This window comes from Anolis sagrei, chromosome 6, assembly GCF_037176765.1.
Source record: "Anolis sagrei isolate rAnoSag1 chromosome 6, rAnoSag1.mat, whole genome shotgun sequence".
NCBI classification, from domain to species: Eukaryota; Metazoa; Chordata; class Lepidosauria; order Squamata; family Dactyloidae; genus Anolis; species Anolis sagrei.
The window spans coordinates 81,579,425-81,593,997 of NC_090026.1; the positions used below are offsets into that span (position 1 = coordinate 81,579,425).

Below are 14,573 nucleotides of genomic sequence, written 5' to 3' on the forward strand. Positions count from 1 at the left end.
GAGGCAATGACTATATTAACAATTAACAGGTAAGCTGAAGAAACAACCCTGTGGGTTAACTTTTCATGATTAAAGCAATTCTACATGATTCTAAGTCATAGCCACTGCCTCTCTCCTTTCCAATTCCTGCCTTACCAACCTGATGAGCGTTCTCGTTTTCTTTAACTATCATTCATTGGTCATGGCTTCTGATTTAGTTAATAAGAAAGCAAAACAATTTAAGGAAGTCAATAATAATAAACTTTATTTCTGGATCACCCTCTCTCCCCGAAGGGACTCAGTTAAGGAGGATCCATGCTTGCCTTCCAAGAAGAGAAAGTGATAAGTGGAAGGTGATTTAATTTAATTTTGCTATTTCCCTCATCATCATCATAGGCGATCCCTTGTGGTCAAGTATGTTTGCCTTCCAAGTTTAGGGCCTTGGCAGTGGGTCCATAGGTGACTAGAGACCTATTCTTGATCTGCATGTTCTTTCACATCAATTTCCAGGTGGAAGACAGTTTTGAGAAGGGTTGGCTTGACGTGCCTTCCTCTTTTTCCCTCCATTCATGCCTCTTCGAACTCCGCAGCACTGTTGGTAACAACTGACCTCCTGTTAGAATGCTCTAGGGTCAGGGCCTCCCAGTCTTGGTGTCTATGCCAGTTTTTAAGGTTAGATTTAAGCCCATCTTTTTTCCTGTCCACCAACCTTCCGTTTTCCATTCTTGAGTTGGGAGTATAGTAACTGCTTTGGGAGATGGTGATTGGGCATTCGGACAATGTAGCCAGTCCAGTGAAGTTGATGGCAGAGGATCTTGTCACAGCTCTTGTGAGAAGCGCATTGGTCTCTGGCACGTATAATCATATAGTCGTAAGAGGTACCAATGTTTTGACTGGGGCTGCTTCCATGATGTCTTAGCTTGTTTTTCTGGCAGAAGAGCATGTTGGTGATGAGACTGTCTTCCGCACATTTCATGAGAAGTAGGATGCCATTTGGGTTGCTGTTTTCAACCCCATATTTTCCTATGGTCCCTGGCCACAGGTCAAAGTCTCATCCAACTCTTGCATTAAAATCCCCCAGGAGGATGATTTTGCCCTCCTTAGGTATCTCTGATAGGATGGTGTCCATCTGACAGTAATTCTTTGATGTCTTCGTCAGCCTCTAGTGTTGGTGCATAGGCACTTCTGTTGGTTGCCTGCTGGATTTTGGTAAGGGCAATTCTGAGAGTCGAGAGTTGTTTGTTAATGCCAATGGGTGCTTCGGTCAGGTGCTTCACTAGGTCATTTCTGATAGCAAAGCCAACTCCGTGCATTCTTTGTTCTTCTTCAGGCAGTCCCTTCCAGAAGAAGGTGTAGCCTTCTTTTTCTTCCTTCAGCTGTCCCTCTCCTGTTCTCCCGGTCTCCTGAAGTGCTGTTATGTCGATGTTAAAGCGTCCCAGCTCCCTTGCAATAATAGCAGTCCTGCGTTTGGGGTGTTCATTATCTGAGTCGTCCAACAGTGTCCATACGTTCCATGTTGCAAAGCTCATTTTTCTTTTTTGGCCGCAGGGTGGTGACCCCTCTGGACGTGACAGTCCAGTCAGGCATAAGAGAGGAAGACTGTGTTTAGGGCACCTTTTCTAGCCTCTTCTCCTTTTGGGGGGAGCAGAGTGGATCCTAAACAAGGCTGTGCAGTTGTGGATACAGCTGCCAAACTACTCAACTGCCTCAGACCTTGAGGTAGGGTGACTGAATCTATATCCATTACCCATGTGCCAGACTGTGACTAGGGAGTTCCAGATTTCACAGTTCTGTCCCCGTTGCCACTTGCTGATCACCATGGGACTTCTGTTGGTTTTGTTTTTCTTGGAAGACACTTGTGTGTGAATTTGATTTATGTGTGGAGGTCAGTGCTCAACTGATCAACACACAGTATTCACAGAATTAGGGTCCCATCTAGTGGCATGAATTAACCTGATGACCAGTAGCTTCTTGTCTGTTGCAGCCTTCTTCCGCCTTCACAGCTGTTGTGAAGGTGGAAGAAGGTTATCATCTGCCTGCTCCACCGTTGAGGACTTAAGATCGTGTTTGGTCTGGTTCCTCCCCTGCAGCCCTGCCTCCCAGAGAAACCATCCTGGGAGCACATGATTCCGAGGGCTATGCTTGCAGGTTCACTGGAACACAGAAGCCCCCTCACCACGACAAAATGACAATCCATCAAGTGATTTCCCTCACAAGACTGGGAATCAGCAGATCATGGAGGGTGAGCAATGTAGTGTCTCAAATATTAACATTCACTTGTCAAGCAAGGGCGGAAATGCTATTAAAAATAAACCCTTCCAGTGAAAGTGAGGGTTGATCTCCTCAGCAGGAGGCAACGTTGGAAAAACATAAAGGAAACTGAGCAGTTTCAGAGCGATAAGGAGAAAAAGACAGAAGTAAGACTAAATTTACAGTTAAAATCATACCGTGTAAGTCCATTAAAAGTGGCAGTGGGTCCTTGGAGTTCAAGAGACTTCTAGTTATCATTTTGAAAACAGATTCCAGCAGAGAAGTGGGGTGGACCTGCAGTACGGAAGCTTACAATCAGGTTCAGTTAAGCAGTTAAGTGAGCAGACATGCACTTTGATGCACAGGTCTTGTCAGTCAATCAAGAGCTGCAATTTGAAAGAGAAAAGAGCCTCTTTGAATTCAAGGACTCTTAAGTCAATTTATGAATTATCTGGCATGCCTACCAACTGAACATTCCTCTCAAGGACAGTCAACTTCAACAACCCATACATCTTAATTTAATAATATAGGAGTGACAAATACAAATAAAATTAATCAGTTATCTCTGGAAGCTCAGGCTTCTCATCTTAATAATGGCTCTCCATTTAATACTACTCCAGTAGTAATATATTTACAGAATTAGTAAGGGAAGAACTACATGTAGGAATTCAATCAACGTTAAATAGTCAGCATTTATTAAGTACAATGAATGAATCCAATAATTTAAGTGATGTAATTTATTTTGCTCAATGTGATTCAGTAGCTTCAATGTCTAGTGGCAATAATAAGTTAGGAATAATTTAATTGAATGAAATAAATAATTTGCAGTCTAATGGGCAGATGGAGGAACAAGTAATGAATTTAAGACATAATTTATTCCAATAAATCTTTGAAATGCAAAGAAAAGACAAAACATTTAGATACATTAGTCAATGCAGTAAATAGGGCTGCATTAACTTAATGTGAGTGGCTGACATAGATTTGATAGAATTGGAATCAGATTTTGGTGATCATGTGGAAGAACTGGAGAGTGACTGAATAATCCAAATAAAAATGTAATCTTCGTTTGTGGGATTAAAGTAACTCAAAAACCACTGGATGAATTGACACCAAATTTGGACACTATACATCTATCAGGCCAACGAGTGACCATCATTCATAAAAACACAGTGGAAGGGACTTAAAAGCCAAAAAAGCAAAAAGACACTACTTTCCATGCGCAAAAATGACTTCCCCGGCAAACAAAACACACAATAGCATATCCATACTCTCTTCTGGACTACAGCTCCCAGCATCCCCTAAACCAGGCCCCTTAGCAGAAGAAGGTGATCCAAATGCACTGCTTCCAAGCTGCAAACTTTCTTCTCCTTGGATTTCTTTGAGAGCATCCCAATCCCTGCATATTTCCGATTTCCTATTCCTGGACTGCAACTCCCAGCAATCCTCCAGATAGATAGATTAGATATAGATAGATAGATAGATAGATAGATAGATAGATAGATAGACAGACAGACAGACAGACAGACAGACAGACAGACAGACAGACAGATCAACCAGGAGGACCGCCAGGAGTTGCAGTCGAAAAATAGGTAGATTAGATATAGATAGATAGACAGATAGACAGACAGATAGACAGATAGACAGACAGACAAGACAGGTCAACCAGGAGGACTGCCAGGAGTTGCAGTCGAAAAATAGGTAGAGAAGGAAGAAAGGGGAGAAACTGGAATGGAAAGAAAAGGTGGGGGGGGGGTGGAAGGGAAGAAGAAGAGAAGGAAGGAAGGAAGGAAGGAAGGAAGGAAGGAAGGAAGGAAAGAGGGAGGGAGGGAGGGAGGGAAGGAAGGAAGGAAGGAAGGAAGGAAGGAAGGAAGGAAGGAAGGAAGGAAGGAAGAAGAAGAGAAAGAAGAAAAAGGGGCGGAGAGAAGGTTGGCCACAGCAATGTGGCGGGTACAGCTAGTATCCTATTAAAAAGTCAAACAAGGCAGTAGAACTAGATTTCCTTGAGGCTGATCATTTGAAGAGCTTGTTCAGGAAAATGTCCATACTTTGGGTTTCAATTAAATAGAACAGGATAATTTGCATGGTTAGAAACAAGCAAATGGGTAGCAATAGTGTAGTAGGTGACTGCGAATGATATTCAGACCTGAGGTGCCTCAATGAATTTGTGCAATACCAAAGATTTGAAATAGAGACAAACTACTTTGGACAACTTGGAGTTATGTGACTTCTTGCTATCTATATGTTTATGGGAAGAACGCTTGCAAGTTTCCATTAATCCATTTTGTAGGTAATTTCTTCATTTCAATACAAGAGTCATCAATGATCATTATCAATTTGGATCTCTACCCGTCATCTCCAAGATTATTTACCAAAGGTTTCATTCCAATAAGCAACCATTTTTCATGTTCCTTTATTTCAGTGGTTCTCAACCTGTGAGCCACAGGTGTTTTGGACTACAACTCCCACAAATCCCAGCCAGTTTACCAGCTGTTGGGATTTCTGGGAGTTGAAGGCCAAAACATCTGGGGACCCATAGGTTGAGAATCGCTGACTTATTTGAACCTTTGAAGAAAAAACACCCTAAGATGTCAAAAACATGATGCTGTTTTTGGTGTCAGCCCCATGTGTTCCTGAAGTGGCACTTCTTTCTATCTACCAAACCGATTTCTGTAGGTTTGTTGATAAGTTATCTTTAGTCAGAAATCCATTCTTTATTCCTGAATCATTAAAAAGAAGGTAGGTAGTCAGATGCTAGGACAGTCCATGTTATCCCTAAATCCCGAACATAGATAAAGTGGTATTCCTTGGATGTCAGAAGTATAGTAAAAGTATATCTACGAAGGATGAGAAGGATTAGGTGAACAGAAACTTGGTTTGTCTCCTTTAATTTGAGGACTTTGGGACTTAGAGCATCTAAACAAATGTCTAGATGGTTAAAAGCTGTATTTTTTCTATGTTACAGTTTTGCGACAATCCAAAGACCACAAATGCATCTGTTCACACTCCATCACACTGATTGTGACAACAACAGCCTTTAGAAAGGCAATGCTAATTAAAGATGTTTGGGAAGCTGCTGGTTGAAAAGAACCTTTGACGTTTATGAGACATTACAAAGTGGATAAATACAGAACTAGTCAAGCCACTTTGACAGATTAAGTTTTGGACACTGTGCTGAATGGGAACGGTTGTTAGGCCCACACATAGTGGATTGCTCCTTTAGCCTACTGAAAATGAGAGATTGATACTCCCCATGAATTGTTATTCTAGGGCGGATGAAGCAGCAATCTACCCCTCACCCAGGAAAATACATTATTTAAAAAAAAACTGTCCTGTCATTGTTTATTATGTTAGTAGTCACTGTAGAATTTTATTTTTAGATCAGGAGGCCTCAAACTTTTTAAATCAAGGGCCAGTTCGTGGTCTCCTGTTGAGGGGCCAGACTATAGTTTGAAAATATATATATAAACAAATTCCTATGCAAACTGCTAAAGGTTTCCATTATTTTCAAGATATTTGGACACCTTCCTAAACATGGTAGACATGTACATATGCTTTTTTGGAATTCAGATAAAGTCCAATCTTTTAAGAACTACATTAACTTAGGGAGGCACAACCTGTAACTTTTTTAGTATGAGTGTTGGACTAAATCGTTGGGAGACTGTGGTCCAAATCCCTGCTGAGCCACGGAAATAAACTGAGTGACCTTGGGCAACTCACACGGTCTCAACCGCAGTGGTAGATAAAACTAAAACTCCAGGGGTTTTTTACGCCAAAAAAACCCTGAAAGAATTGGCTTAGGATTGCCATGGGTACACTAATACTAATTTAATGATATCAGAGAAAATTGCACATCTATAAGGAAACTATCACTTGCTGCTCTTTTGTTTTTTACCATACAGTCGTAATCTCTCCTGACCAGATACACCATATTCCTAAATCACTGGTAATGTGCATGTGAAGATCTGTTACACTTCTTGTAAATGTCCACAAGAGGGAGGTAACAGACTTCTCAGCTGCATTAAATACTGTTCTAGTGATATGTGCATTCTAAAGAACATATAATGTAGATCGGTTTGTGCTGCATTTTGTCAGAAGAGTTGTGCTGCTCTAATCTCAAGGCATGGTTGTGAACTATCAATCGTGTGAATCTCAGAAGTGTTTTCTGTTGGTCATGGGAGTTCTGTATGTCAAGCTCAGTTCAATTTCATCGTTAGTGGCGTTCAGAACACTCTTTGATTGTAGAACTGCAAATCCCAGCAACTACAACTCCCAAACATCAGGGTCTATTTTCCCCAAACTGAATCAGTGTTTCAAATTTGGGCATATTGAGTATTTGTGCCAAGTTTGGCACAATACTATTTGATTGTAGGTGAACTATAAATCCCAGCAACTATAACTCCCAAATGTCAAGGTCTATTTTCCCCAAACTACACCAGTGTTCATATTTGGACATACCGAGTATTTGTGCCAAGTTTGGTCCAGATCCAGCATTGTTTGAGTCTACAGTGCTTCTGGATGTAGGTGAACTACAACTCCAAAACTCAAGGTCAGTGCCCACCAAACCCTTTCAGTATTTTCCGTTGGTCATGGAAGTTCTGTGTGCCAAGTTTAGTTCAATTTCATCGTTGGTGGGGTTCAGAACATTCTTTGATTGTAGGTGAACTATAAATCCCAGCAACTACAACTCCCAAGTACGAAGGTCTATTTTCCCCAAACTACATCAGTGTTCATATTTAGACATATTGAGTATTCGTGCCAAGTTTGGTCCAGATTCATCATTGTTTGACTCCACAGTGCTCTCTGGATGTAGGTCAATGCCCTCCAAATTCCATCGTTGGTGGAGTTCAGAATTCTCTTTGATTGTAGGTGAACTATAAATCCCAGCAACTACAGCTCCCGAATGACAAAATCAACCCATTCCCCAAACCCACCAGTATTCAAATTTGGGCGTATTGGGTAAAGGTAAAGGTAGTCCCCTGACATTAAGTCCAGTCATGTCTGACTCTGGGGTGTGGTGCTCATTTCCATTTCTAAGCCGAAGAGCCATAATTGTGCTGAATGTGGTCCAGTGAATGAAAATATGTCCTGCATATCATATATTTATGTCAGGATTCCTAAACAGTAGCAAAATTACAGTTATGAAGTAGTGACAAAAATAATGTTATGGTTGGCAGTCACCAGAACATGAGGTGAGGTGTTAATTTTATAGTTAGGGGTCACCACAACATGAGGTCACCACAACATGACATGAGGTGTTACTTATTTACTTAGGCAATCCCTCATTATCTGAGCAGGATAGTTGTCCATGATCGGTGTAATGGCAGGTCCGTAGGTGACTGTGGAGCCCTATTCTTGATCTGCATCTTCTTCCGCAGTGAGGGCATTGGTTTCCAGGTGGAAGGCGGTCCCAGTCGGTGTTGGCTTGATGTGCCTTCCTCTTGGCACGCTTCTCTCTTTCACCCTCCATCCGTGCCTCTTCAAATTCTACAGCACTGCTGGTCACAGCTGACCTCCAGCTGGAGCACTCAAGGGCCAGGGCTTCCCAGTTCCCAGTGTCTATGCCAGAGTTTTTAAGGTTGGCTTTGAGCCCATCTTTAAATCTCTTTTCCTGCCCACCAACATTCCGTTTTCTGTTCTTGAGTTCGGAGTAGAGCAACTGCTTTGGGAGACGGTGGTCAGGCATCTGGACAATGTGGCCGGTCCAGCGGAATTGATGGCGGAGGACCACCGCTTCAGTGCTGGTGGTCTTGGCTTCTTCCAGCACGCTGACATTTGTCTGCTTGTCTTCCCAAGAGATTTGCAGGATTTCTGGAGGCAGTGCTGATGGAATCGTTCCAGGAATTGCATGTGACGTCTGTAGACAGTCCACGTTTTGCAGGCATATAGCAGGGTTGGGAGGACAATAGCTTTATAAACAAGCACCTTGGTATCCCTACGGATGTCCCGGTCCTCGAACACTCTCTGCTTCATTCGGAAAAATGCTGCACTCACAGAGCTCAGGTGGTGTTGTATTTTGGTGTCAATGTTAACTTTTGTGGAGAGGTGGCTGCCAAGGTAGCGGAAATGGTCAACATTTTCTAATGTTACACCATTAATCTGTATCTCTGGCATTGGAAAGGGGTTGGCTGGTGACTGCTGGAACAGCCAGGCATGTAGCCGGGGGGGGGGGGGGGGCTTGAGGGGCTTCAGCCCCCCCTCCCGAAATTCTCATAGTGGTTCGCGAAAAGGCCTTACTGGTGCATTATTTAAACTGTTATGTTTATTCATATCATGATCTGATCACCATACTCAATCTATCCCATATGCATGGGGGTATTGGGGTAATGATATAAAAGGTTTGCTAGGCTAGACCCTCTTTCACTCAGACTCAGCCCCCCGAAACCCCCCCCTGAAAAAAATTCAGCCCCCCCCCCCCCCCCGAAACGAAATCCTGGCTACGGGCCTGGGAACAGCACTTTGGTTTTCTCGATGTTCAATGACAGGCCGAGCTTCTCGTATGCTTCTGCAAAGGTGTTTAGAGTGGTTTGTAGATCTTCTTCTGAATGCGCACAGACAACGTTATCATCAGCATATTGGAGTTCTATAACAGATGTGTTGTAACCTTGGTTTTGGCTTTCAATCTGCTGAGGTTAAATAGCTTGCTGTCTGTCAGATAGATTATTTCCACTCCGGTGGGAAGCTTCCCATGAACAAGGTGAAGTCTCATAGCGATGAAGAGGGAGAATAAGGTTGAATAACCCATCGCTGTTAAGGGGTCGTGGCATTAGGAAGGTTGAGAAGCACTGGCCTAGTGTATACAGCCACTTTATGAGTGTATACAACTGGGGCCCTCCAGGTGTTTTGGACTTCAACTCCCACAATTCCTAACAGCCGGTCTTCCTCATTCTCCTCCTCCTCCTCCTGGAGGCTTTGGCGCCTGCCTCCCCTCCTGGTTCAGGGCGGGACCGCCTTTCCCTTTCGCTTTCTTGCAGGACCTGCTGCTGCTGCTGCTGCGTCGCCTCCTCCTCCTCGTCGTCCTTTGGCAGCCATGGAGAACGGCGGGCGGGTCTACGAGGCGACCACGGTCCCGGCCGAGCAGCCCCCGCCGGGGAAGGCGCCCCGCTGTTGCCCAGGCTGGGCCCTCAACCGCCTCGAGCCCCCGCGGCTCTTCCTGAAGGTCTCCCAGCTGGTAGGTCTGGCTCCTTTTCCCTGTGGCCTTCCTTCCTTCCTTTCCTTCTCCCACTTCAGGCCAGTCTTTTTGGGGAGCCCAGAGGTGTGTCTTTGCCCCTTCAAGCCACCCTCCTAAGTGTCCAAGAGGCTTCTCAGGTGAGGAATATTTGGGGCTTTTGGACTATGTGGTCCGTTTACATTACTCTACGTGACGTTACACTATGTTCCTGGGTCATCACCAGTGCCATTTCCGACTTGGTTCTGCCCTCAAAACATGGGGAAAGTTGGTGAAACGGCCCAATGTATTCCCGAAGGCTTTCATGGCCGGAATGACTGTGAGTTTTCCAGGCTGTATGGCCATGTTCCAGAAGCATTCCCTCCTGACGTTTCGCCCACAGGTTGTGAGGTTTGTTGGGAAACTAAAAAATGGGGAAAGTTTATGAAACTGCCCAAAGTCTTATCGAAGGCTTTCATGCTGTGAGTTTTCCAGGCTGTATGGCCATGTTCCAGAAGCATTCCCTCCTGACGTTTCGCTCACATCTGTGGCAGGCAGCCTCAGAGGTTGTGAGGTTTGTAAGAAACTAAAAAAATGGGGAAAGTTTATGAAAGTGCCCAAAGTTTTATCAAAGGCTTTCATGGCCGGAATCACTGCATTGCTGTGAGTTTTCCAGCCCTTTATGGCCATATTCCAGAAGCATTCTCTCCTGACATTTTGCCCATGCCTGTGGCAGGCATCCTTAGAGGTTGTGAGGTTTGTTGGAAATTAAAAAATTGGGAAAGTTTATGAAACTGCCCAAAGTGTTCTCGAAGGCTTTCATGGCTGGAATCATTGGGTTGTTGTGTGTTTTCCAGGCTGTATGGCCATACTCCAGAAGCATTCTCTCCTGACATTTTGCCCACATCTGTGGCAGGCAACCTCAGATGTTGTGAGGTTTGTTAAAAACTAAAAAATGGGGAAAGTTTATGAAACTGCCCAAAGTCTAATTAAAGGCTTTCATGGCTAGAATCACTGAGTTGCTGTGAGTTTTCCAGGCTGTATGGCCATGTTCCAGAAGCATTCTTTTCTGACGTTTCGCCCATATCTGTGGTAGGCAACCTCAGAGGTTGTGAGGTTTGTTGGAAACTAAAAAAATGGGGAAAGTTTATGAAACTGCCCAAAGTATTCCTGAAGGCTTTCATGGCTGGAATCATTGGGTTGTCGTGTGTTTTCCGGGCTGTATGGCTGTGTTCCAGAAGCATTCTCTCCTGAAGATTCACCCACATCTTTGGCAGGCATCCTCAGAGGTGGAGCCCCCAATTGCGCAATTGGTTAAACCTGTGTGCCGGCTGGACTGAAGACTGACAGGTTGGAGGTTTGAATCCAGGGAGAGTGTGGATGAGCTCCCTCTATCAGCTCCAGCTCTCTTTTGAGGGACATGAGAGAAGCCTCCCACAATGATGGTAAAACATTAAAATATCCAGGCATCCCGTGGGCATGGTCCTTGCAGACGGCCAATTCTCTCATACCAGAAGTGACTTGCAGTTTCTCAAGTCGCTCCTGACATACACACCCACAATCCTCAGAGGTTGTGAGGTCTGTTGGGAACTAGGCAAGTGGAGTTTATATATCTGTGGAATGTCCAGGATGGGAGAAAGAACTCTTGTATGCTTGAGGCAAATGCGGGTGCTGTAGATGGTCAGCTTGATTAGCACTGAAAAGCTATGAAAAGGAAACCATGATAATGAACAAAATCTGGCTATCAGTATTAAAAAAAAACTTTAAAATCAAAACAGTACAGAAAGAACAACACCATTAAAAAACAGGGGAATTCCAGACAAGAAACAATCAAGGCCAGCCAATCGCCTCCCAACAAAGGATCCCCCCAGGCAGGAAGCATCCAAGCCATGAAGATGCAAGGCTTTTCAATGCTAATCAAGGTTATCAATTGCAGCATTCAAACAGACAAGAGTTCTTTCTCCTACCCTGAACGTTATTCCACAGATATATTAAGCCCACTTAATATGTTTCCAACAGTCCTCACGACCTCTGAGAATGCCTGCTATAGATGTGGGCGAAATGTCAGGAGGGAATGCTTCTGGAACATGGCCACACAGCCCGGAAAACTCACAGCAACCCAAACTGCTCAAACTTTGTTTTTGCTGAACTGGACATCCTACTATAGCACATTTTGCTATAGTTTTTCAATAACTATCACAGGGTCTCAACGAATTCAACATTGTTTGTGGTATAAATTTATAATCTATATAAATAAAAATGTAATGTTCGTTTGTGGTATTCACAGAACTCGAAAACCATGGGATGAATTGACACCAAATTTGGATAGCATACACCTAACAACACAATGTATGTCCTTCACTCAAAAAAAATTGATTTTGTAATTTGGGAGTTGTAGTTGCTGGGATTTATAGTTCACCTACAATCAAAGAGCATTCTGAACGCCACCAATGATGGAATTGAACCAAACTTGGCACACAGTTCCCTTCCTTTGCTCTTTGGTTCCACCCTTCTTTCTCTCTTTCCTTCCTTCTTTTTCTCCCTCTTTTTCTCTTTCGTTCCTTCTCTCCTTCCCTCTCTCTTTCTTTCCTTCTTTCACTTTGTTATTTCCTTTTCTCCTTCCTTCCTTCCTTCCTTCCTTCCTTCCTTCCTTCCTTCTCTTTCTTTCTTTCTTTCTTTCCCTCCCTCCCTCCCTCCCTCCCTCCCTCCCTCCCTCCCTCCTTTCTGTGTAGATGTGTTTTGTGTGTATATATATACATATGTGTGTGTTTGCGTATGTGTGTAAATATGTGTGTTTATGTATATATGTAGTTTTGCACATGTGTTGTAATGTCCCCTACGCTGTGTTTTTCAGTGTTTTTATGAGTGATGGTCACTCATTGGCCTGATAGGTGTTGTTGTTCATTCGTTCAGTCGTTTCTGACTCTTCATGACCTCATGGACCAGCCCACACCCGAGCTCCCTGTTAGTCGTGGCCACCCCCAGCTCCTTCAAGTTCAATCCAGTCACTTCAAGGATGCCATCCATCTATTTTTCTCTTGGTCGGCCCCTCTTCCTTTTTCCTTCCTTTTCCCCCAGCATCATTGTCTTCTCTAAGCTTTTCTTTCTTCTCATGATGTGGCCAAAGTACTTCATCTTTGCTTCTACTATCCTTCCCTCCAATGATAGTTGTATTGTGTCCAAATTTGGTGTCAGTTCGCCCAGTGGTTTTTGAGTTATGTTAATCCCACAAATGAACATTACATTTTTATTTATATAGATTTAAGATTTGATTTTTTGGTGGTTGCTTAAGAGTTCTGTTTGCTTGATTTCCATTTAATTAAGGTCTATTGTATGCGTTGGTGGTCTCCCAGGTATTAACCAGGGCTGATTGTGCTTAGCTGCCACGATCAGAGAGGATCCTGGTGCCTTTTTAGAGCATTTAGGCCTAAGCGACGCTAGTGCTTGGTAATCCCCAGGAGGTTGGGCTGAATGAGGAAGGTGGCTTCTGACTAATCGTGTACAACTCAGTGCTTTGGGGATTGTTAGTACAACTGGGCCATCCCCTGAATGATGAGGCAGAATAGCAAATGGCTCCCTTGCTCCATGTGCACTCCCAATTGAGGGAGTGTTTCAGAGATTGCGTTGTATTGGAGTGCCTTCCCGAATTCCTCAGCCACTATAGCCACTGGATTCTGAAAGTTGTAGCCCAGTCTCTAGGACACAGTATTCAAAGCCAGATACATTGTTTTAGTACTGAAGAGAGAGAAAACTACTAGCACTTTTCTCGTCTCATTGGTATTTAGAGTGCTTTTGTGTCATCCCTGTGTTTTCTTTTCACCAGCGTGATTTCTCCAATTGTTTGTGAGGATACTTTTTGCACAATGGATTCTTCCACACTTAATAGCCATACTGATCCTCCAGAATGGAAAAAAATAAGCATGTGCTTGGACTAGCCCTTAGTTTAAAAGCCTGAATGCCAGCTAGAATTCCTATGGTTGAGAAATGTAAACGGGCAGCCTGAGCACCTCACCCAGATAAGATGAATAGAAAACCATGCTGTATTTGCATGGTACACATTATGAAGCAGTGGACACGGATAGCTTATCTACCAAAAGGCAACAGTATTACAGCACAGTCCTACCTATGACCATTCAGGCCCAAATCCCAGTGAGTTTGTACAGGACTGAAGAGTTAGACCCATCCACACTGCCACAGTTAGCAAGGGGGATGCGGTTAGCACCGCGGGTTAAATTGCCAGCTACAGAAAAGTTTGCTGACCAGAAGGCCAGCAGTTCAAGCCACAGGTTGGGGTGAGCTCCTGCCATCAGCCCCAGCTTCTGCTTACCTAGCAATTCTAAAACAGCAATGTGAATATATAAATAGGTACCACTTTGGCGGTGAGGTAAAAGGCACCCCTGAAGACATGCCGGCAATTCAATCAGGAAGGCATCCAGGGACAACAAGGTCCTTGGCGTGGAAAATGGAACAACAGCACTTCCCCATGGCCAAGTCGAGCACACCATCCAGATGGCGGAGATGAAAAAAGAGGGCAGCCTAGCCTCTGGTCTATGTACTGTTTGTCTCTGTTGTTAACTGTGTAACAGCATTGACTGTTTGTCATATATGTATTCTATAATCCGCTCTGGCTCCCCTTGGGGAGATAAAGCGGAATATAAATAAAGTATATTAAAGTATATTATATAATCCAGATTCTGATTCCAGTGTAGACTCATATAATCCAATACAAAGCAGATCATCTGGATTCAGAATCTCGATTATATGGCAGTATAGCTCCAGCCACAGTCTACAACTGATTGCCAAAGTGTGTGGTGTCATTTACTGTAACACACATTTTAAAGCACGGGAAGTGATAACTGAAACTTTTGATATCTGTATTTTTTCCACATGAAAAATAATCTTTTTTTAATAATATGAGAGAGGGTAGACAGGTGAAATCTGTTGAAAAAAAGAGTGCATCTACACTGTAGGATTAGCATAGATTGACACCACTTTAACTGCCATGGCTCAGTTGTAGTTTATACATTTTTAGCCTTCTCTGCCAAATAGTGCTGATGCCCCAAAACTCAATTCCCATGATTCCATATCAAAGTAGTGTCAAACAGCGTTAATTCTACAGTGTAGATCCATCCAAAGTCTTGTGGCACTGTAAAACCTAATATATTTTGTTTAAGCACTAGCTTGGGTACCTGGCGTAGAC

The 14,573-nt window shown here is 43.5% G+C and overlaps 1 protein-coding gene across 1 annotated transcript in view; it reads left to right on the forward strand.

Moving 5' to 3' along the window:
* Window positions 1-9,137: 9,137 nt before the first annotated feature.
* CMTM6 (CKLF like MARVEL transmembrane domain containing 6) overlaps window positions 9,138-14,573 on the forward strand; it is a 41,076-nt gene continuing 35,640 nt past the window's right edge. The window contains exon 1 of the mRNA XM_060781865.2: window positions 9,138-9,397. Coding sequence (XP_060637848.2) covers window positions 9,257-9,397 — 141 coding nt within the window. The 5' untranslated portion in view covers window positions 9,138-9,256. The remainder of the gene's footprint in view (window positions 9,398-14,573) is intronic.